The 22,957-nt window shown below is 42.1% G+C and overlaps 1 protein-coding gene across 1 annotated transcript in view; it reads right to left on the bottom strand.

The window, feature by feature from the left end:
• Positions 1-1,288: 1,288 nt before the first annotated feature.
• The window catches only part of CRB1 (crumbs cell polarity complex component 1), a 208,625-nt gene continuing 186,956 nt past the window's right edge, over positions 1,289-22,957 (bottom strand). Inside the window, exon 12 of the mRNA XM_047840392.1 lies at positions 1,289-1,504. Within this exon, the coding sequence (XP_047696348.1) occupies positions 1,289-1,504 (216 nt within the window). The remainder of the gene's footprint in view (positions 1,505-22,957) is intronic.

The following is a 22,957-nucleotide window of genomic DNA, read 5'->3' as shown; positions in this document are numbered from 1 at the left end:
TTGCTCTAGAGCAGATTTTAAAATATTCATGTTATTGAATTTTTTGAGCATATACCCCAGATATATATATATATATATATACACACATATATATATATATTCCATATATATATATTCATATATATATGGAAATAAACATGTTTATTATAACTTTTATTTATATGCTATTTTACTACATACAAACTGTTACCTATATGCTACTTTAATGTTTTAATTTCAAAACATACATAAAATTCTAACCAAATCATCGGGGGAAAATATATAGAGAAATAAAAGGCCTAGCATTTTCCCTCCATACCCCGCAGATAGTCTTACACACGTACCCCTTAAAGTGCATACACCTCACTATGGGGTTCTTTCTTACCTGTAGACAATATCACTATTTGACGCTGACTCTGACTTATCAAAGAACAGTTGGAAGGAAAAAGCTTGATCTTTTAGGTTTGAGAATTCGTGTTTTCCTCCTATCTTGTTTTCTGTCTAGGGAAGTGTGTTGACCTTCAGCTATCCCTTATAGAGAGCCATGACTTCAAAAGTAATGCTTGATATGATCTAGTTAAAAGATCTAATTCACAAGAGGATTCTTCAAATGCACCTTGAGGCTACTTTGTGTCACATGTAGTATCACAAAATGCAAAAAAAAAAAAACAAAAAACAAAAAACAAAACAACCCAACAAACAAACAAATAAACAACTCAGAAAGGAGATTAGCCACATTTCCATTTTTATTAGCTGACGTTGGGTCACTTTTTAAACATAGGTTATTCCCATGGCTTTCTTGAACCCATGATTAAAGGGGAAAAGTATACATCTCATCGTAGGTATACATACAACTAAAATCTTTCACCATAGGATAGGAAGAGTGAGAAATGTATTTTGTCATTTTTGTGTTAAAAAAAAATGCGGTTTCCAGCTAATGAGCAAACTAAGGAAGGTGTCCCCAGGATGTAAGGGGTAAAAAAAAGTTTAAGTGATAGGCACTTAACTATCCAGACACTAAGTGACTGGAGCTTTTCCCAGAAGACACTGCTCTGGAAGATACTTTTGCTAATTATGAGGCTGAGATCACTGGCACGAAAACATTGCTCTGTCACTGGCTAATATAATAAAACAATGATGTCAGGTTGAGCCACCATGAAAGTCTTTAAGGTGGCCAGAGGAATCTTTCCCACTGTTTCAATGAGACCCCAGTTGTAGATTGATATGTTCAGGTATGTTAGAAAGACGCTCAGATACAGTCATCACGTTCACGAGTGTGTAGATCTCTTTCTCGAGGAGACAGACGCTCCTAAATCAGCCTCTCCACTGCAGGGGGTGGCATCATGCTCCACATTTCCACTCGAGAGCCTTCCTTTTCCTGACGGCTGGGGCTGTAGGTTCCCTGAGTTGCCCTTTTGTTGGAGGCAATAACGGAAGCGACCACCGCCAGAAAGAGGATCAACAACAAGGCTGACGTCACTGAGCCGACGGCGGTGAAAATGTCCGAGACCAGGTCATCTGCCAACTGGAAGGATTGAAATAATTGTGATGTGAATGATAGAGAAGAGGTAAGTATTCAGAGTGATGGAACCACCCTGGAATGAAAACCAACCAGAATGCTGGTGCCACTCAGTTCTGTAAAAAGACCAAGGTATTAAAGGGAAGTCAGATTTTCTTATTCCCAGGTCCTGTGAAAATGACTATATATGTAACACCTAAGGTCTAGAGTCAGAAAGTGTGGCATGAAATACCTCCTCTATTTATTCTGCTTCTTAATGTCTGTGACTGAGATCATTCGTAGGACATCAAAGGCAAAAGATACCCACACGTATATTTGTAGTCATTCTATAGCTATACAAACATTCATAGTATCTTCCCTCCCTTGCCAGAAGCTCTGGTTTTGGATCGAAGGAATAGTTTCACAGCCTTTTTGGGGAAAAGAAGCAAATTAAATCAGTTGGGTCTCATGGGAAAGACCCCGAGACAGAGGAGGAACTGCAATGTGCTAGTCTTGCAGGCAGTTACCAGTCGTCACTTTGATTTGGATTCGATGTGACAATTGAATGGTTGTAAAAACACATGAGCTCGATGTGGAACCAAACACCTAGAAACAGAAAACTGCACGTAGAGCCTTGTCAGGAGGAGCTGGATCCGGGGCTCTCAGGGTGTTACTTGTACACAGGGGTGTGTTTAATGTTCATTCCACTGTGTTTGCCAAACACTTTTTAGCAGTCGGTAACCCGAGGCTGTGATTTAGTTGCAGAGCAATATGACAGGTAAGAAGCAGTCACTATATGAATTTTTTAACTGATTTTCAAAGAAATATGCCTGTCAGTAAAAGCAGCATTACACAAGTTTAGCTTTTCATTTAGCTTTCTCTGTGACCCACCGCCCCCCACCCCCTACCCCGTTACCAGACCAAGCTACTGTTATATATGGAGTCTTTGTTTATTTGAACCTCCTAGGGAATTTTAAATATCTTCAGTCTTCTTAGCCTTTTTTGGTTCACTGTGCCTGAGTTTCAACTATCATACAATTAATATAATATTGTACATCTTCACAGTGTTGTCTTAGCTGTACTGAATGTCATTCCTGCTCAAATGGGGTTCACTAGCTCATTTGTTCATTCAACGATATTTATGGACCATCTACTGTGAACCTTTTATTGAGCTAGGAAATAAAAATACAAAGAGAATTCGAAGTTTGGGATCTGGAGCTCAGGTTCTGGTGATGGGAGAAGGCAAGGGGACACACACACACACACACACACATATGCACAAATGCTCAACAAATGCTCATAATACAATATAAATACAGATTATGATAGTGTCATAAATGAACTCTATTGGGGTGTAGTTGGAGGAATGTTGGAATGAAGCATGTGATTATGCTTTGAAAGGTGAGAAGGCATTCAAATATTTGAAGCAGGAAATTCTGCTTGGACAAAACAATTTGAAATAAGAAGGGCAAAGGGACATAAAAGTCCTTAGAGTTTGGGGCAAGGGTAAGAAATCCAATGTGACCAAAGATATTGTCCAAGAATGTGTGTTTGAATTGGGGAAAGATTTTAAAGTTGGTAAGAGATAGAACTATAAAGTAGGTTAATCTTACAAGAAACAATTTTCTTGTCAGTGGGGGTGGGAGGCACCGAAGGAGTTTAAGCAGTAGAATGATGTGATCCGATCCGTGTTTTATTAATCTGGTTCTGGTTACAGGGTGATGGATGGTCATGGTGACGGTGGGGGAGAAGATGGAGATAGATAAAATAGGAGTGTATCTTATAAGTCATGACAAGCCATGACCTAGGTCTAGATTTACCAACGGAATGAGAATTGAAGGAGAAGAATGGTTGAGGGAGACTTTCGAGGTAGAGTGGCTCCCTCTTAGATTGTGCAAGGCTGGGCAGCAGCAGAGGAGTGATAAGGATGGCTGATGATTCCACATTAGATGGTTGCGTGGATGGGAGATCCTCAACTGTGACGGGGTACACAGGAGGAGAGAACAGTTTTGTGCAGGAAGACTATGAGTTCAGTTTGAAAAAGCTAGTTTTGGTGCCTGGCAAACATTCAGGCATGTGGTGCTAACAGATACAAATAATTCGTCTCCTCTTTCCACTTTTCACATTGCTCCAAAAAAAAAACTCTGGGTTAGAAGAGCTTAGGAGTAAAGTCTATAGAGAATTCAAAACCACAGAAGTCTAGTTTTGTTGTGGTTGTTTTTAAATTTTTTTTTAACATTTATTTATTTTTGAGAGACAGAGTGTGAGCGGGGGAGGGGAAGAGAGAGAGGGAGACACAGAATCCGAAGCAGGCTCCAGACTCCAGGCTCCAGGCTCCGAGTTGTCAGCACAGAGCCCGACATGGGGCATAGAACCCACAAACTGGGAGATCACGACCTGAGCCGATGTGACGCTTAACTGACGGAGCCACCCAAGCACCCCCAGAAGCCTAGTTTTTGAGCAAAATAGTTTACCTCCACTACAGGGCAAGTTCTCCTGCCATACTGTGTGGCCATCCTTTTGTGAGTCCTTACAGCTTTTGTCTGCAAAGATAACCATGTGCTGGGAAACATGACTAGAGCCATAGACTTGGCCTTGAAAGGTCAAAAGTCTGAGAAAGACAGAACCCAACCAGCAAAAACCCTTGGTATTATGTAGGGAACTTGAGATAATGTACACTCTTGTTCCTAGATGTTGGCTTAATCTTAATCTGTCCGGTAAATTGTGTCATCTTCAGGAGGAAATGACTGCGCTCCTGCACGAGTGAGTTGGGAGTGTCTACACCCAAGCAGAGAAGAGACAAGGCTTTTGATTTGCTTCTCTTGTATGAACTTTTCTGGGCCCTTCTCATTCACCCCAAGTCTGATTACACTGGGGAAGCGAAAGCAACCGAGATCCTCTCATCTGCTGCCTTGCAGGGAAAGAGGGGGAGGGAATTATGGGGCGTAGCCTGAGGCCTTGTGAGAACCACAGTTCTGGCTGAACCAGAGGGCTGATCTACCTCACATACCTTGTGACCCACAAGGAAGCAAAGACCCTTGTCCACAGTGGCTTCACTGTTCTCAGAAATGTAAGAACGCAAGCACAAATTCAAGGCTTGAGATGCCTGTCACCACCTGCTATGGGACGCATGGTTAAGGCTCCAGCTTAGAGAGGCATGTCCCACGCTTAAGGCTCAGTGTGTGTGAACACTCGCCAGTCACTTCGCCTCTCAGAGACTCATCTGCACCACCTATAAAATTGGAGATTATATGTCAAAGGGTGGGAATAAGGAAAGAAACTGAATGCAAAAGACACAAAGCATGGCCTATGGTAAGTTCTCAACACATAAAAATAAGAGTGGCCTTTCCTATGTCATTTATCAACCTCGCCGGTTCTATGTACTTGTCAAAGGTAAACCAGCACTCCGCAGTACCTTGCAGTATGGCCGAGGGAGCCAACCTACAAACCTAATATTGCAATTCCAAGCTCCGGATAAAGGTTTTGATGAAACAGTTCGCCTAACTATATCAAATAGAGCATGTCATTAAGCTTTGGAATAAAGCTGAATGAGTAGGGTTTTGAAATCGCCTCTTGAGGGCCCTTTGCTTTTGAATTCCCATGGTTGAAAGGCCCTTTTTTGCCCAGCTATTCTTCAACTGTGCTTAAAATATACAGCACTGCAATGGGTCTTTTGATAACTGAGGCTGCTGTGACTGACACACGAGCTGACGGGGGCCTCCAGGTGCCGGACTGTCCTGAAAAGCAGCACGGATGTCAGGCCAGACCTGCCCCGATGGGCTGTGCGTTCACACTGCACCTGTGAGAAACCTTGTTCTGAAAAGACCTACCCCTAATTAATTACACATTTCATGGAAGGTTCTTTGGTTAATGACATGATGCAATCTGTATTCGGTGATCATGTTAATATCCTTTTAAAATGCATATTTTATATGTGATCATTTAAACTAGAATTACTTTACATTCTGTATTTGCAGAATAAAATAAAGAAGTGTTCTTTTTTTCTTTTTCTTTTTCTTCCCCCAGAGAGGATTCATTCTGAAACACTGACTGGTTGTGGCCTACATATGACCCAAGGCAAGGTGACACTCTGGAATTCTAAGGTGAAACTGTCAAACCTTATTTTGATTCTTCCCACTTGAGAGTATGCTGGAATATGCTGGAACCATACGTTTTTGGCTTTTGTGTGTGTTTTTTTTTTAATTCTTGAAAAGGAATCTAATACTGTGTTTCTTCTGAAGTAAGACCAGACACAACAGGAACTTGCTAACAAACCAAAATGGGTTTAAATGCAGTGTGGCCACTGGTGTGGCATACATCTATACGCTAAGTGTCCCCACCTGTAGAGTGGGGACAGGAATTACCAGGTCTCCGAATTGTTCTGTACTGTAGCATTCAGGCACGCAGAGAGCTGCTCACAGGGCGTGGACGCAGAAGGAGAACTCATTCTTTGTGGGGAATCTTGTTTATTTATTATTACCCAGAGTGACCCTTCCCAGGCCGGTTTCCCTGGTCCTGCTCGGGTTTCAGGACTCCTCCCGTCCACAAACCGTTGTGAAATGTCAGCACCCAGGCCGAGCTCCGGGGTGCTGATGGGGAGCCGGCAGAAGGCTGTGCAATCTGGCCCATGGGGATCCACTGGGCCCTCACTGATTGCTGAACAGCTCACCTAATTTTGAAAACACAAAATGAGCTGGCCTGCCTGGAAAGAGTAAGAAATGAGACCATTTCTGTCCTCAGCCTCAGGATCTGCCTGTCACAATATTTAGGGCTGGTGAGAGCATTTGGAAGAATGTGAGAACAATACACACATTGGAAGGAGCCTGGGAAAAAGATGAAGCATTCTAGAATTTCCCAGGGAAACTCAACCTCACATTTCCAAGCGAAAACATTAAAGCTTTGACTTCAAGTGAGGACAGTCAAGGACCGATGTGACAGTTACCACTTGTTCGAACTTCTTTCTCTCAGGCCTGGGTTCCATAAAAATCAGCAAAAGTAGGTTTGTGGTTAAACAGTGGTGATGCTTGCGGCTTAAAACTGGCTCCTGGAAAACACTATAGGGGTGTGAACTGCTTCAGATCCTTCCTGGAACTCGATTATATAGATTATGTAAACATACATGGAGGCAATTTAAGATGGGAAATTAAAATGTTTGAATGTGCCTGTTGGATCATGGGTTACATTCCAGCTTCAATATGTGAGTTTTTGAAACTGGTTTGTGGTGTGTGTTTTGTGTTACATGAGTAGCCAAGTAAGACCATTATGTCCTAATATGAGAATCTGTGATTAACGTAAAAATTACTTTAAAGATGTGTTTTTTTAAGCCAGTTATAATAGTTATCTCCTATCTATATAGCCAAAGCAAAGTGAGGACATGTCTTTAACTCTCATCCCACAAATTCACACACACACAAAAGAGAGAGAGAGAGAGAGAGAGAGAGAGAGAGAGAGAAGAACATTCCATATGTAAGACTGAGGAGAGCAGTTCCTATTAAATATTATTGCAACAAGTAGGTCTTCAATTTGGTGGATGTGAGAAACCTCCCACACAGACTTGAGTCCTTGAACTTTATCGCTTATCAGTGAAATGCTGGAAACAGTCATTTCCATAGTAATATTGAATATATGCCAGAACTCTGTTTTTAAAATTAAACTCGCTACAGCAGCCAATTTTCAACCATAAATACACGCACTGTCCACTTTACAGTTGTAAGGGGGGAAATAGGGTCCTGGAAAAGCCAAGAGAGGACTTAGAAAGTGTCCTGGAACAATGGGGTGATTCAGTCAGACGCTCCTTTCCCTGAATAAAAGGCTTAGTGATTGAAGAAAGTGTAGACATCACAGAGTGACTGACCTTTCCCTCAAAGTGGCAGGCAGGCAGGTGGCAGGGCACCAAGGAGGGGCAGAGTGTCCAAACTGCAAGCCGAGTAGCATTTCTCCCCTTGGCATTGCCCTGTCTCTGCTCTGCTGCTCCCAGAAACACTCATGTTCTCCCTGGGATTGCTGGGGACAGAACAATGGTGAGCCCCAGCTCCCTCCAAGGACTGTGGAAGATTGCCCTTGGCGTGTGAAGCCCCTCACTAGAGAAAGGAATCCTGTATAAGGTCTTTCTCATTAATTCTCAGCAAGTAATCACACTCCTTTTGGACCATAGTGATTGGAGTTGTCACCAGAGTCTACGGATGGAAACCAGGCTGAGAGGAGAGTTCAGCCAACCACAGCACTGGAAGGTGCTATCCTGGCAACCTTCCCAAGTGATTTCCATACCCCGTCCGTTGAAAAGTCTGGAGTAGCTACTGTGGAAATTTGGTGTGGATACATGGGAGATAAATGAGAAACCGGAACTGGATCCAGCATAAGGCTGCACGTTTGATGTTCTAGCTCTACTTGAAAGCATCAACGTCTTTTATGCCTTAGCCCAAGCACGGCACGGGTCCTCCTGTGGACCTTCAGAGAAAGAGCTCAATTTTTCTGAGCTGTGAAATGTGCTGTGACATTGATCACAAAAGGACACATTTATTCCTGCATTCAACAAATAATTATCAAGCACGTACTCTGTACAAACACAATGCTGGTGAGAAATACACAGGTGGATGAAACTCTGGCCCTGCTGGTTGAGGCACGGGGTCTCTAATTCTTGCTCTGATGTCTCAAACCTCTTTCTTGCTTAAGACGTCAGGTTTTAGGCAGGGGCAGAGAGGCAGTTGTAAGTTTGGAGACATTGCTTTCATATTTTTCTCTCCTTAGGCGGGTGGTATAAGTAATAGAATTGTTTTTCTAGGAACACAGGCTTTAAGAATAACACTTCTCTCTCCCTCCCTCTCTCTCTCTCCCTCTCTGTCTCATACAAGACCTAAATCCCAACAGCCCAAAGTCAAGGTTTTATTGTGTTTTTTTGTAAGTTTATTGTTTACAGATAATAGCTACCATTTCTGCCGGCCCTGGGTCAGGGGTTTACCAGATGTGCACACAGAAACCATTTTAATTCTCTTAACAACCCAACTTGTGTGTGTGTGTGTGTGTGTGTGTGTGTGTGTTGGGGGGGGGGGGGAGATGATCATTTCCTGTCGCTTTCTCAGGGAGGCCTTCCCCATCACCCTCTATTTGCAATCAGCTTTATTTCTCTCCATCATCACATAATGCCTTGTGACATCTAGGTAGTTCATGTGTGTCTCCCTCACTAGAGTGGAAGCTCCATCAAGGTGCACGTGCTTGTCTTCTTTGCTCCCATCTGTCTCCCCAGTGCCTGGAACAGAGTGTGTCCCACAGAGACACTGCAATGAGTGTCATTTGACAGAAGGGGGTTAAAAGCTGAAGAGCTTGTCCAGCTGCATGCAGTGAGCTGGAGATTTCGTCTGCACAGAACTTCTCCCTCTTGGGGTTCTTACCAAATGCAAACCTTAGCATGTGTCTGACCGAGGAACTGAAGGGGCCCGCTCTCACACTCCCGCTAGAGGGTAGGTACCATCCCTGGGGTGCTACTGGCCAACACTGGTGGGGCAGATAAGGAACGACGGAACCCAGGAGCCAGGTGGACATGAAGTCAGATATTGGACACCATTCCTTTTTGTGAAATTAGCCACAAATAATCTGTTTTTACCTTTTCCTGCCTCTTAGAGCCAGGATGAAATTATCATCCGGGGGCACAAGCAGGGGCCGTTACAGAGGATTTAAAATAAAAAATCCAACCAGCAGCCAGTTATCCTTTTGGACACATGAAACGTTCTTTTTGTCTCTGTCACGTGAACCACTGGACTTTATCCTGGCATATTTTTGGTCTCAGTCAAACTGAGTGGACAGTCACATTCGCCTTCCCTTTTTCTTCTGTTTCTTTCTTCATTCCAGAGAGCAGTGGCTGTTAACTATGGACTCAGCATGTAAATCACACAGTGTCATGAGCTGCTAACATTTACAGTTTTTCACTCCCGATGCACTTGAGTGCTGCGTCAGTCCACACCCAGACCTGCTCAGAACCAAGTCTCCTACTGCTCTATTTCTCTTTTCTGCATCCCCAGTCACAGCCTGGTTAATACCCTAATTTTCTTTTACCTGGGCAATTAAACTGTCCTCTAGCCATGGCGTCCCCCCCCCCACAATCTACATCATCCAGCCAGCCCTATAAACAATAAATAATCAATCAATCAATCAATCACCTTGCTTAGCTGCCTTGGAACCCGATGGAAGTTTACTGCAGCAAACCTAGCCAGTGTCAAACCTAAGTGGCTAAGTTTTAAGTCAAAGTCCTTTATTAACGTCCCCTGTCTCCTGGTGAAGGACATCATCAGTTACAGCCTAACTAGCACCCTGCATTCTGCCCAGCAACGCTCTCTACCTCTTCGCAACTAGGAATCATCTGCTCCTGCCAATGCCGCATCTTCATGTTGAGACGTGCCATCTATCCAATCCCACTTCTCCTCTTTTTATTTTATTCACTTATTTTCAAAGTTTACTTCTTTATTTTGAGAAAGAGAGAGTGAGGGAGCGAGCGGGTGCACGAGCGGGGGAGGGGCAGAGAGAGGGGGAGAATTCCAAACGGGGTCCAAGCTGTCAGCGAGGAGCCCGAGGCTGGGCTCGATCTCAAGAACCGCACGGTGAGATCGTGATCTGAGCCACAATCAAGAGTCAGATGCTCAACTGACTGAGCCACCCCGGTGCCCCCTACTTCTCTTTTTAGAACACCACTGGAACTTTCTCTGCGACTTGCAAAGCCTCCCCAGGAAGCCCATGTGTCTCTACTCCCAGAGTCTCTTACATAGCAACACCCAGGGCTCACCATACATGTGAGGAGAGCTGTACCTGGGCCCACACGGCATGTAGCATGCACTTGAATGTGCTATCGCTTGTGGTGGGTTAGGCCACATTCCACACCTCCCCTTAGGACTGTAAGGAATGAGTATTTCCTCTGCAACTTTTCAATAATACAAAGTACAATGCTTTGCACAAAGGGGCTGATCAATTGTTACTGACTCCCACACTTGTAATGTTTATTGTTCTGTTTAACGCATTATTAAATTCTTTTCAGTCATAGGAAGAGTTCTATATAACAGCCCAGAAAGTTTACTGGTAGTGAAATTCATTCCCTCATTTTTTTATGCATTCATTCACTCAAATAAGTTTTACTGAATTCTTTCAAAGTTTCAGGACCTTAGGTCCTGGAAATAAGGGATTCAAAGGCGTAGTTATTATCTTTAAAAACCCACTATTTAGTGGTAGTGCCTGGGGGTTGGGGTAGCTATATAAGCAACCACAGTTCCATAAGAGAGGTGTTATGTTACAGGTGAGTACAGGGAAAAGAAAACGGAGAAGGAAGTAGACTCCATGATGTCCCTCAAGTTTCTCAAAGGAAGTCAACGGGAGAATAAGGTAAAGAAAGTGTTTAAGGCAGAAGGAAACGCCATGATCCAGTGGTAGAGAGAGCAAGAAGCATGGCTGGGGAGCTAGGACATTTCCTGCTTCTCTGGGGAGATTTAGGGAGGGCTAAGTGCTTATGCAGAGCCACACATGGGGGCAAAATAGAATGAGGAGTAGCAGCTCATTTGTCAGGAAAGTCTTTACCCAACCTGGGCATGGAACCCCCCTACACACCATTCCACGAGACTGTATTTCCTCTCCCTCAGTGGAGTTAGGAGCCAGAATCACATTAGCAGTGTCATGTATTTTCTCTGCTGGTTCTTCCCTAGCACATATGACTTGTACCCCCTTATTAAAAATGTATCAGCTTCGGGGCACCTGGGTGGCTCAGTTGGTTGAGTGACCAACTTCGGCTCAAGGCATGATCTCACGGTTGGTGAGTTCGAAACCCACAATCAGGCTCGCTGCTGTCTGCCTGTCAGTGCAAAGCCCACTTCCGATCCTCTGTCCCCCTCTCTCTGCCCCTCTCCCACTTGCGCTCTCCCAAAAATACATACATATTTTTAAAAATTATCAGCTTCAAATGTCTAATTCTCTATTTTTATGCCAAGAGACCTTTACCAACCTGGGGTTTGTAAGGCAGAAAAATATTTCAGTTTCTTTATACCCCATCTCTGCCATCGTGCAGTTTTTATTTATTTATTTATTTTTAATTTTTTAACATTTATTTATTATTGAGAGACAGAGAGAGACAGAGCAGATGGTGCATAGTTTTTAGAAGGTGATGGATAAATATGCTAATCGATTTAATACGTCATTTCAAAAGCAAGAGAATAGCAAATGAGTTAAATGGCAGGTGGACTTTTGAGACTAAAAGATACTAAAAAGACATGATAACTAGCAACTAAAGGCAATTGTTTGCATCCTGAATTAAAAAAAAAAAAAAGTCTGGGGCGCCTGGGTGGCGCAGTCGGTTAAGCGTCCGACTTCAGCCAGGTCACGATCTCGCAGTCCTTGAGTTCGAGCCCCGCGTCGGGCTCTGGGCTGATGGCTCAGAGCCTGGAGCCTGTTTCCGATTCTGTGTCTCCCTCTCTCTCTGCCCCTCCCCCGTTCATGCTCTGTCTCTCTCTGTCCCAAAAATAAATAAACGTTGAAAAAAAAATTAAAAAAAAAAAAGTCTATAGAAGACTTTATTGAGACAATTGGAGAAACCTGAACATGGGATAACTTTCTTGAATGTGATACCAGGATTGTGGTTGTAGAAGGAAGTCTTTTTCTTTGGAGAGAGTTGCCGAAATATTTAGTGATAGTGTATTACAACCTATCTTTCTAAAGTCTGCAACCTACTTTCTAAATAGACAGAAAAAAAAATGTGTGTGTATATACAGAGAGGTAAACAAAGATAGCCAAATGTTAAAAAAAAAAAACAAAACTGGTGAAGCTGGGTGAAGGGTATACATGTGCTCATTATACTATTTTTTTTTCTGATTTTCTTTAGGTTTCAATTTCTCCTACCCCCCCCCCCCAAAAAAAAACCCTCTTGGAGCAAGAATATTTTAAAGTCATTCCTCCAAACCCCAAATTTGTAGGTCTTGCTTCTTCCACTGTCCCTCCCTCTCCTGTTCCAGATCTTGTTGATCTCTCTCTTCTCTATGCGTTTATTACCCAGTAAATCTTGCTCCCAGTGATGGTCTTATCTCCCCTACTAGACACTAAGATATTCATGGATTGCATCAAATGTTAGTTTCCTCATACATCTGGCCCTAGCCCTGCTTCCAGTACCTCGCACAGTGCCAGGCACACGGTGGGTGTTCATGGACCTCCCCACGACCCCCTGGCATCCTCATTCCTGACCTAAAAGCTGTACTTTGGCTCTTTTCTCTATCAGAGTTCTCCCGTCTTCCCAACTGTCTTCAGTTGGTCAGAAAGCTGCTACTAATTCACTCACATTCACATTATGCAGGAAAAAGAGTGCCGAATCCCTGACATCCTTCTGGCTTATCACATCCCCTGTTGGCAAAGGTAATCGAGTCCGTGTCATCGTATTTATAGCCCCCAAATCAAAACCAGTTGCCAAAGTAATGAAGGCCTATTGGTTTGTGTTGACTTAATCCATGTCATAGGAGCTGTAGGAGCATATAAGGATAATTTGACCAGCAAAGGGAAAGCCATAAAAATGATCAAAAAGCCAACAGATATGCTGAGAACACCAAGCTTATTTTACTGAGGATTTATGGCCAACTTATCAGAAAATTATTTGGTCCAAGTCTACATTCAAGTAAGTCCCTCAGTAATTCAGCAAAGATTCCAGCCTCGGGAAAAAAAAAATCGCCTCCTATAATGAGATGCCCCAGTCACCCCTAACTGGCAGCACATGTAGTTTAATTTTCAACAGTTGTGAGACTGCAGTAAATCCAGCTTTGGAATACCTAGTTCCACTTAAACCTCGGACCTGCACCGAATTAGCAGAGCAGGAAGGCCCGGCTGCACCATCCCTCCTGACATACCTGCACGAGTGTTTATTAGTCAAATAGAACCGAAACGTCCGACATCCCCCAGATGGGCAGCCGGGCCAGCTCCTGCTGTGTCCCGGCAGAAGTGGATGCCAAATCACCAGGCTCTGCCACACTGTCAGCTGTGTCCCAGGCCCGACTCTGGAGGTTGTATTTTATTGACCAAACTAAAACTGGCTTCCCCTCGTGTAGGTGATAAAGTGTGGCTTGAAGTCACCCATGGAAAATATATTACTTTAACTTGGACAGCTTGTCATTGAGGTCCTTGTTTATATAATCTATTGTGCCATTTACTCTATTCTTATTTTAAAAAGCAAACGCAGAAATAAAAACCCTTTCTTCCAGTGTTTCATTGATGGATGTCTACACCCTGCACCTTCTCTTAAATAATCTCAGAAGTAGCAATTTCGATTGTCATTGTCTGTTTACATCAAATGATTGGACTTTCAGTTTCAAAGTCTGTCTTGTGTAAGATGAAAAACACAGAGCATGCTTTAATGGGAGTCCTTTCACTGCACGGCCTTCTCTGTCCAAAATAGTTTGAGACTTGGTATGTCTAAATAGAGACAGATCCTGCAAAACCGAGATTGGTCAGATCCCAAGTGAACATTACTAAAATTTATGAGCTGGTGGCAACTTAAAACACCAAGGTATCTTACAACCAGCAAAGATAGGAATCTTCACAGTGTGAGGATGTATGTGAAAACAGTTATTTAGTTTCAGAAATAGAGAATCCTTTCAGGAGTCAGGCTTTCAAATTCCAAATAAGCCATTTGGTAAAAGTCTATAGGTTTTTAAATTGGCAAGATTAAAACACATACACACACACACACACACACACACACAGAAAAACCTTATGTTTGACTTTGTAAACAGTTCACCTAAATGTCCAAGAACACAACTGGGGAAAAGGATATGTTTACATTAGTATGAGGAATATAAAGCAATCTTTTTTGGAGGGACAGAAATAAGGTCTAACGCCATTTTCCTATTAGTTTAAAAATATCGCCAAACTAAAATTACCCTATCTCCAGGTGTAAATTTAGCACAGAATTTAACAGCTTATTATAAAATTAGATCAGACAATGTAGCTGAGATGGCTATATTATGTCTTTGGATCTCTAAGTATATACATAATTATAATATTAAAAATGTCTGCATTATCGTTTGAAATAATAGTTTAGGAGATCCTTGCCGAGAAAAGACAGGACTTAGAAGTATTCTGTTCCTTTCCTACAAAAGGTTCAAATGACAAATCACATGAAGATTCTTCTCCTTTTGCCACTGACTGATTTTTAGTGATTTTTTTAGTATTTTAGTAAAAAAAGATCAGATTTTCTGTGTCCTACCCAGTTCATACGCCTCTTTAAGAAGAAATGACATAACCATAACCCAGTTAAAGTGTTTGATTATATTTTACTTCTATAATTTGCTATTAATATTCTAAAACTGTAAAGGTTTTTTTTTTCCAGGATAATCTTTGCAGATTACTGCATTTTTCTCATATTCTGTGACATATGGACACTGGAATTACATACATTTTTCTCCCTGGGTTTTGAAGTAATTGCTAAAAGAATATTCCTCTTATTAACTCAAATAATCTGAATCAAAGGGAAATTTTGTTTTCTAAACTCCCAAAGAGACTTAAAACTGAGAATTCAAACTATAAATGAAGCTTCTTCAACCTTGTGATGCAGTACATCTCTTTCTTCTTTTTCCCATACCCCAGAATAGCACTTGTCTCCCCCTTTACAAAAAAAAAATATTTCCCTTGGGTCTGTAACTTTTCTATTCAATCCACCATTTAGATTAGTTGTCCTCAGGGATATGAAGAGCCTCAGGAAGAAAACCGTGATTAGTCACTAGGCTTGAAGAACCCTCCCCAATTCTGTTTACAAGGACAGATGCCAATTCTCCAAACGTGCTCAGTACTCATGTTCTTTTCTGGGTCATTCTGCTTGCACAGCACAGATTAAACACACAGCCTCGGTATTTTCAGTGTTGTAAGGAGACGCATTTACATTCCACTGACAGCGCCCGGTGTAAAAGGAAGCCATCTGCTGCGACTTAACAACACGAGGAGGAGCAGCTACAAGTTGGGGAAGAGAAAAGGAGTCACAACATAGCTCCACTCAGCAAGCACTCCTCCTCGTGTGGGAGACCCGAAGACAAACCACCTCCATGTTAGAAGGTGTCTTTATTCTTAAGTGGGTCATAGAAGTCGGTCCTCTATCAGATGGCTTCATTGTTATCTTTTACTGACATTTGTTTGCTACTATTTTTTAGGGCTCTTTTCCTAGTTCCAGGAACCTAGAATAAATACATAATTCTACCGCGTGGATAACAACCAGGTCTTGGATTATTTGTGCGTTCCACCCGAGCAATCGATCTTCTCGATACCTAGTTCATTTTCCACAATGGGATTACCTATAAAATACTTGGGATCTAGAATGTGGTATATGGGGGGGGGGGGGGGGGGAGGATGAGGGGGAAGGAAAAGTAATTAAAATCAGAGGATTTAATATGTTCCTGGCATTTTACATGCATCTCATCTTAAATCTTCACAGAAATCTAACAATGCCGAGATGATTTCCCTTATTTAAATTTTTTAATGTTTATATCTGAGAGAGAGAGAGAGACAACGCATGAGCAGGGGAGGGGCAGAGAGAGAGGGAGATGCAGAATCTGAAGCAGGCTCCAGGCTCTGAGCTGTCAGCACAGAGCCCGACGTGGGGCTCAAACTCACGAACCATGGGATCATGCCCTGAACCGAAGCCGGACACTCAACCGACTGAGCCACCCAGGTGCCCCGATGATTTCCCTCATTCAAAAGATGATTTAAGCAATTTGTCCAAAGTCACACAGCTAGCAAGCAGTGGACCTGGCATCCAAACTGTCAGACCTTGTTCAGGGATGCACAGATGCATCCTAGGTCGAGTGCTGTACAAATGCAACCTCCAATCTACCCTCAATTTCCACTGTGGTACCTTTAGTTGACATATTTACACACAGAGAGTAGAATAATAATGGTTATTTTATCTTCCAGGTCTCTTACTATGTATAATGCATATATAACCAGCCATGCGCCCCTGCTTTTCAAAGTTTAATTTTGTTTTTCTTTGAAGACTTTGCATGTGAAAATAAGCCTCAACAGGTGGAGGACTTTGTTTGCGAGCTCTAGGAAGGTGCCTAGCACACAGTAGGTGTCTGGGAGGTAAGCTGTATCTATAAACAGTGCCTGCACAGACCCTGAAAAAATCAGCAGGAGAACAAAGAAAAGGACCCATAATTCACAACTCTCAGTCCTATGCTTTTAACACCCCAGCATGTCTATGAAGAAGTAAACTAACGAAACAATACAGAAAATCTCCCAGGGTTGCGGCTTGTATAAAACAGCCATGTGCTACCCTCCAGTTCCAACACAATGTTATCAGGCGATGATTAAGAAGGTAGCTGTTTCAGTGCTTCACAGGGTCAGGAATCAAGGTATCAAGCCAACAACTCCCTTTTAGGGGCAGCACTTAGATTGCAGCCATGTATTGCTTCCAACTGTAAATATTAACGGTTGGGAAAAGAAAAAGATCTTCATTGGCTCTGGGCTGCCTGAGCTCAGCATATTACATGGCATTATCTGCTGAGATGTAGATAATTGTACTTCTTGTTAACAAGTTTCCATGTATTTTCAACTCCATCAGCAGGTTCTTGAATCAATGCCTAGATTAGGTTTGACTAACATCAGCACAATTTGACTTTGATAGAAAGTTTGAAATTTATGCATAATTAAAAATTATACATCCATTTGCTAACTTCCAAGTAAAAGCAGCTAATCCTTTTGGATGCCACAACATTTATACTTGGTTCTCAAAACACGTTGGTCCCCTTGCCTCTGACTGAATGAAGGAGTCCATAATGTTTTTAAGACGCTGCGGAACATTTAGCAGCAAAGTAAGGGAACCTTTCACATTTCACCCATTGCCTAAGGATTTAAGGTTCCCACAAGCATGGGAGAACTGGAGAGTTGTTTTTACACTGCTTCTGAGACACTAAGTTTCAAAACGATTTTATGGGAGTTCTTATTTTTTGTAGATATAAAAATGGCCTCAACATTATTTATATGAAAACATGCCCACATATTTCACTATATATAAAGCATTATTTATAGTCCCTGAATTCAATAAATGCCAATTGATGAAGATGGTGAAACACTAGTCCCTGAAATGCACTTAAGCTGTCTTGATGCAATGTTGCAATGGCAACATTACCACCCATATAAAAAGTCTGATGCAAAAAGGTTATCCAACACCATCACTAGAAAATCAAGGAAGACAGAGTTGTATATGTATAAAATGTTACAAAATCTAACTACTTTTATTTGTAAGAACACACTTTTATTTTGGATAGAAAAATTCTAATTGGCATATTCTCTGCCATGGATGTCTACAATTCATGGCATACTACACTTCTGCTTTAACGTATAATTTCAAGATCAATACCGTTCTATATTTGGAAAAGTATATGCAAACAGAATATATTGTCTTTCTCTCCTCTGTCAACTTCAAGGGCCATGACATATCATACGTGCTCAAATTTTTTTGAGCCAACCCGATAAATTAAATGGTATAAAATAAATAAATGTGACACGAATGCAAAACAAACGCAAAAACAGACCCCTCAACACAAACGATGAGCGGCTCGTGATCTATCCAGGTGATAATCGGTATATTCGCCAGGCAGAGAGGAAAGCTCTATCTAGATCCGTGCATTAAGCCCAATCTGGCTCACGCTTGGAACTAAACCGGTAGTAGCAACTCGTGATTCTGATTCCAATCTGTGTTACCGGGAATGAATAAATCAGTGAACAAATCCTTAAAAGAGAATTGAACCAAGGCTGGTGTCCTTGGGATGTCCTGCTCTGGTCAACTGCGTTCTGTAAGTCAGTATGCAACACACAGCCTACGCTTTTCTCACAGAGTATTTTCTCCTAACAGGTAGCCACTTAGACGTTTTGCCCTCATGTATATGCACCTTCATGGTTCTCATAATGCATCCGGGCTTTTCACATGGCAGAATGCCTCTTTACAAAGGTGCACATTTTCTCGCTCCAAGGAGCAGTGGCCTGTAGTCCCCAGCCATGGCAGGGATTCTGTGAAATACACCACCATTTCTGTCTCAAGGCAGAAGACAAATTAGACACAGTTCTACAGAACCTGTACCTCTTCAGCTCACCCCACCAGGTTGAATGTGAAGCTCTCTGCTATTACTTAAGGTTTGCAAATAAATATTTAATTCAAGGTGCTTATGTTGGTTTCTGTAATTCAAGAGCATTTATAATGGTGATTAAGTGGCAATGGAGCTATATCGGCCCAAATGCACACAACCTTTCACCTCAAGAAGCAGCAAATTAGTATAATTTACATACTGCCAGCTGTTAATATCTTTAGCATCCACAGGACTTAATGGCAAAAATAAATAGATACCGGATCCTACTGGGGGCACAGAGCAGTTTTACAGTCTCTTTCCTCATTTGCTCCCCAAGAACTATTCTTCAAAAGATTCCACAGAGTTCCCTGGGTATAACTGGTTTCATGAAAAAACTTGTGTGTTTGTAAATCATTTGTAATGGTCCTTATTTTAACACTCATTTTATGATTAAGAAGTATTAACATTTCTAAAATTTTCAGGTAGGGCAGTCTGCTCGAAAACAGCCTCTTAAGTGTTTAGATTTTACAGATTAGGAAAGGAAATAAGATTGTGTATCAGAGAGAAAGATGAGGCTTTGGGTTTAGGAAACTGCATGACTCCTCTTTAGTTAATGATTCATTAATGTGTTTAGGCCTTAGTTTTTGCATCTGTGAATTGGAAATTACACCACTACCAGGGGTTAGGATCAAATGAGGCATCGCGTGCTGGATACTTTTGGTCACTCTGAGAGAAGGCACAACAGGTAGCAGGAGAATCCTGGTCACCTGAGGCCTGAGCAGGGGGGTTTCCTGTGCACTTGGCTGCTGACTCCCCGTGGGCAGTGAATGGGTCACTTTCAGAGTCTTCTGGCTTCCTTAGCTTTAAAAATGGATTGCCTTAGTCACAAAAATGTTCAGTCCACCTACTGCTAGGTATAGTATGCATCTTCTGTGGATCTGCTCAGTGAGGCAGTGCTTTAGGTGAGTAAATGTATTTCTTGATTTTACATACTTAAAGACAATGAAAAAAATAACAGCATCAATATCTTGCCCCAAAGACTCCTTTTCAGTGCTGTTGGACGAGGGAATCTGCTCCACTTTCAGTGAAGGGAGACTTAATCTGATTATACTTGAACCTCCTCAGACCAAAACATCACAGGCCTGAAAATCCTCAATTAATGAATAAGAACTTTAGAAAGATTCAAATGAAGTTGGGGGGGAAAAAGGCGCTTTAAAGCAAGACTAAGGAACAAAACTATGCCTACAGAAAACTTTTAATAAGCAGAAACACAAAATTGGGCTAAAGCACATCTGTCTTTTTATAAACTAGTTTTAAAAAACAACCTCCACCACTGCCCCCCAAAATCTGCTCAAGGAAAACTCCCTGTCTGTACAGCATTATAAAGAAAAAAGAATTTCTAGAACAAGGAATAATTCGTATCCAATAGGGAAGAGTAAGTCTAAGAGTATCTCTGGGGAGCCTTCATTAATTAAATAAAACCATCACTGAAGAAAGCTGCTTTTTTTAATGGTGTAAGGTCCCTTCTAGTGAGAAGGTGAGTGCCGACTCACATGCAATCCCAAATGATAGGAAATAGCTCAGAGGAAACCATGGTGCAGGCCGAACTCACAGAATTATGGGATGACTCTTCCTTTTCCGGCTGGATTTTAGCAGACACCTGGGTGATTTAATCTACAATCTAGCCCTACCCTTCATTCATCCAGTTTTATATCCCATTATTTCCCAGCACTGTCTCCCTGTTCTAGGCAGGCCTCTCTACTCTCTGCACTTCATGTAATCCAAGCTTTTTCCCACTAGCACATCTTTACTCATGACCTTTGTCTCTCTTGAATGCTCTCCCATTTTCTGTCCTCCAAATAATCTGTCCCATATTTCATGGGCTCTCTTCATTCCCGTATGTTCCAGGAAAACTTCCCCTCTTATAACAGCTCATAGTGACCAAAATTATGTGAATTCATACTGTGCTTTTCACTCAGGAACGACATTAGGGATTAATGGTCTCCAGTATGTCTTATTTTTCCCTCTGAAACTAGACTGTAGTTTCCTTGAAATGGTTACAGTTGGGATTATATATTACATTGACCTGATTCCCTGCTCTGGCCCTCTCTCCCTGTGCCCTACCCATTGTCAGACACGTTGTTGAAACAAATGTGTGGGCGGAGTGGTTACTTTGGGAAGATATTCTCCTTCTTACAGTTGCAGGGGATGGGTGGAAGGCGTTGACTCAGGCAGCTCTAGGCACCACCCTGGGACTTGTGAAGACCGAACACTGCATTTCCTGTGGAGAGGCCCAGAACGTGGGCTCATCCCATAGGACAGTTAGTGCAGGGAAGGTGGCTTAGCAGGAGGATGAATTGGCAAGGAGGAGGTGGGAGTGGACAGCACAAATCCTTCAGGCTCGGTTGAATTTCGAAAAGGGAGAACATTTGGAGACGTCTTTGTAAGGCTTTTCTGACAAGTGGTTTTATAAAAAAAAAAAAAAAAAAAAAAAAAAAGGTAAGTTTTGGTCTCATTGATGGTGCTCTTGGGGAAAATACCATTTAATTCTGTCTACCTCCCTATGCTCCTGTGGCTGCCGCAGGGCTCTTTCTACTTATAAACTCTTCTAGCTCTTTCCTGGATCCTCCTTTTTCTCCTGGCACCACCTATTTTTCCTAAGCATATTTTCGTCTCTCATTGCTTGGGGCCTCTTCAACAATCTGGGTGATGTTGATTATCTTTTTGGGGCCAGTGCCATCAATTTCTTCCCATCTCTCCTGTCTCCAAGCCTTGCTCACTGGTCCCTATGGAAGTGTATGTCCTGACAGTGGTTTTCCAGGTTTCCTTTTCAAATATAAAAACTCAGTTGTGTAAAGAACGAATAATCAACCAAAGCAGTGGACAATTATATACGTAGTGTGGTATTTATAGTAGGAATAAGAACCTGGGCATTCGGAGCTCTCTTTGCTAACAGGCACACAACTTTATCTGTGACTTAATTTCTTCAGTGAAAATCAATATAATTAACAATTTGGTAACAAACAATCAAACAAAACAAAACACAACAAAAACACATCAAGGGAAAATGTGTGTTTTGTTTTGCCAAGAAAATTGCTGCTTATTCTTTAAGACTTGGATCATGTATACTTTTTTAATGTTTATTTATTTATTTGGGGGAGGGGGAACAAACAGGAAAGGGGCAGAGAGAGAGAGAGGGAGAGAGAATCCCAAGCAAGCTCCACGCTGAGCCTGGCTCAGGGCTGGATCTCATGAGAGCAAGACCACATCCTGTGATGATATCAAGAGTTGGAGGCTTAACTGACTGAGCCACCCAAGAGCCCCTGATGATCATATATCTTCTGTGTGAACTTCTTTTCTCCCCACCTCTGGCAACACCAGAGTTTCTCTGTTTGTGCACACTACATACCGTTCATCCATCCATTTACTCCTTCAGTAAATACTGAAGCATCTGCTCTATCAGGCACTGAAATTACAAAGTTAAACGAGACATTCTGTCCACCTTTCTGTAGCTCCCAAGATGGAGGACAAGGTGACAAGTAAATAAAGACTTTTGCCGTATTGCTTACTGGTCAGAGGTACACATACCCCACCAATGTAAATTCGTGTCCTTCAACTTCTGAACTGGATATTCTTGGGAAACGTGCTTGACCGCTCCCTGACTCTGTGCTCTCATCAGTAACATGGAAAATACGATTTCCTAAGTCTTGGGACTTTTGTGAATGATAAAGAAGACAATGTGTGTAATGAATGACCTTAGCATAATGCCTGGCTCAGAGTGAGCCCTCCACAAGTATGAAGCGTTATGATAGAGGTGTACTTAGGATGGTGAAGAAACATGAAGACACTCCCAGCACTGACTGGGTAGGGGAGAGAAGCAAGGAATGCTTCCCTGGCGAGTTTTCAGAACATATACATTTGACCAGGCAAAGAGGACTGAAATAAGGATTTAAGGCTCCAAAAGAAATGAGCAACATATCCTTTAAAATGTCTTTTTTTCGGGGCTTCTGAATGGTTCAGTCGGCGAAGCATTTGACTCTGGATTTCAGCTCAGGTCACGATCTCATGGGTATGTGAGTTTGAGCCCCGCATCAGGCTTCATGTTGACAGTGCTGAGCCTGCTTACTTAGGATTCTCTCTCTCTTCCTCTCTCCTTGCGTCCCCCTCCTCTTTTTCTCTCTCTTAATAAACTTAAGGAAAATAAATAAAATGTCATTTTTTCAAAATTGCAACAGTGGTGGGCTCTTACTTGCTTTAGAGAAGATGAATTAACAGGACATGATTTTAATAATTCAACCGTATCTATCTTTGAAGAGAAATGACGCTTCTCTTCTCAGTCGCTTAGATCTTGAGGGGCTCTGTCTATCTGATAGAATGTAATGCTTTTCTAAATGCAAAAAGGAAGTCAAATTAAATA

This window comes from Prionailurus viverrinus, chromosome F1 (assembly GCF_022837055.1).
Source record: "Prionailurus viverrinus isolate Anna chromosome F1, UM_Priviv_1.0, whole genome shotgun sequence".
NCBI lineage: Eukaryota > Metazoa > Chordata > Mammalia > Carnivora > Felidae > Prionailurus > Prionailurus viverrinus.
Note: the sequence above shows the minus strand (reverse complement) of the source record. Positions and strands in the feature narration are given on the sequence as shown.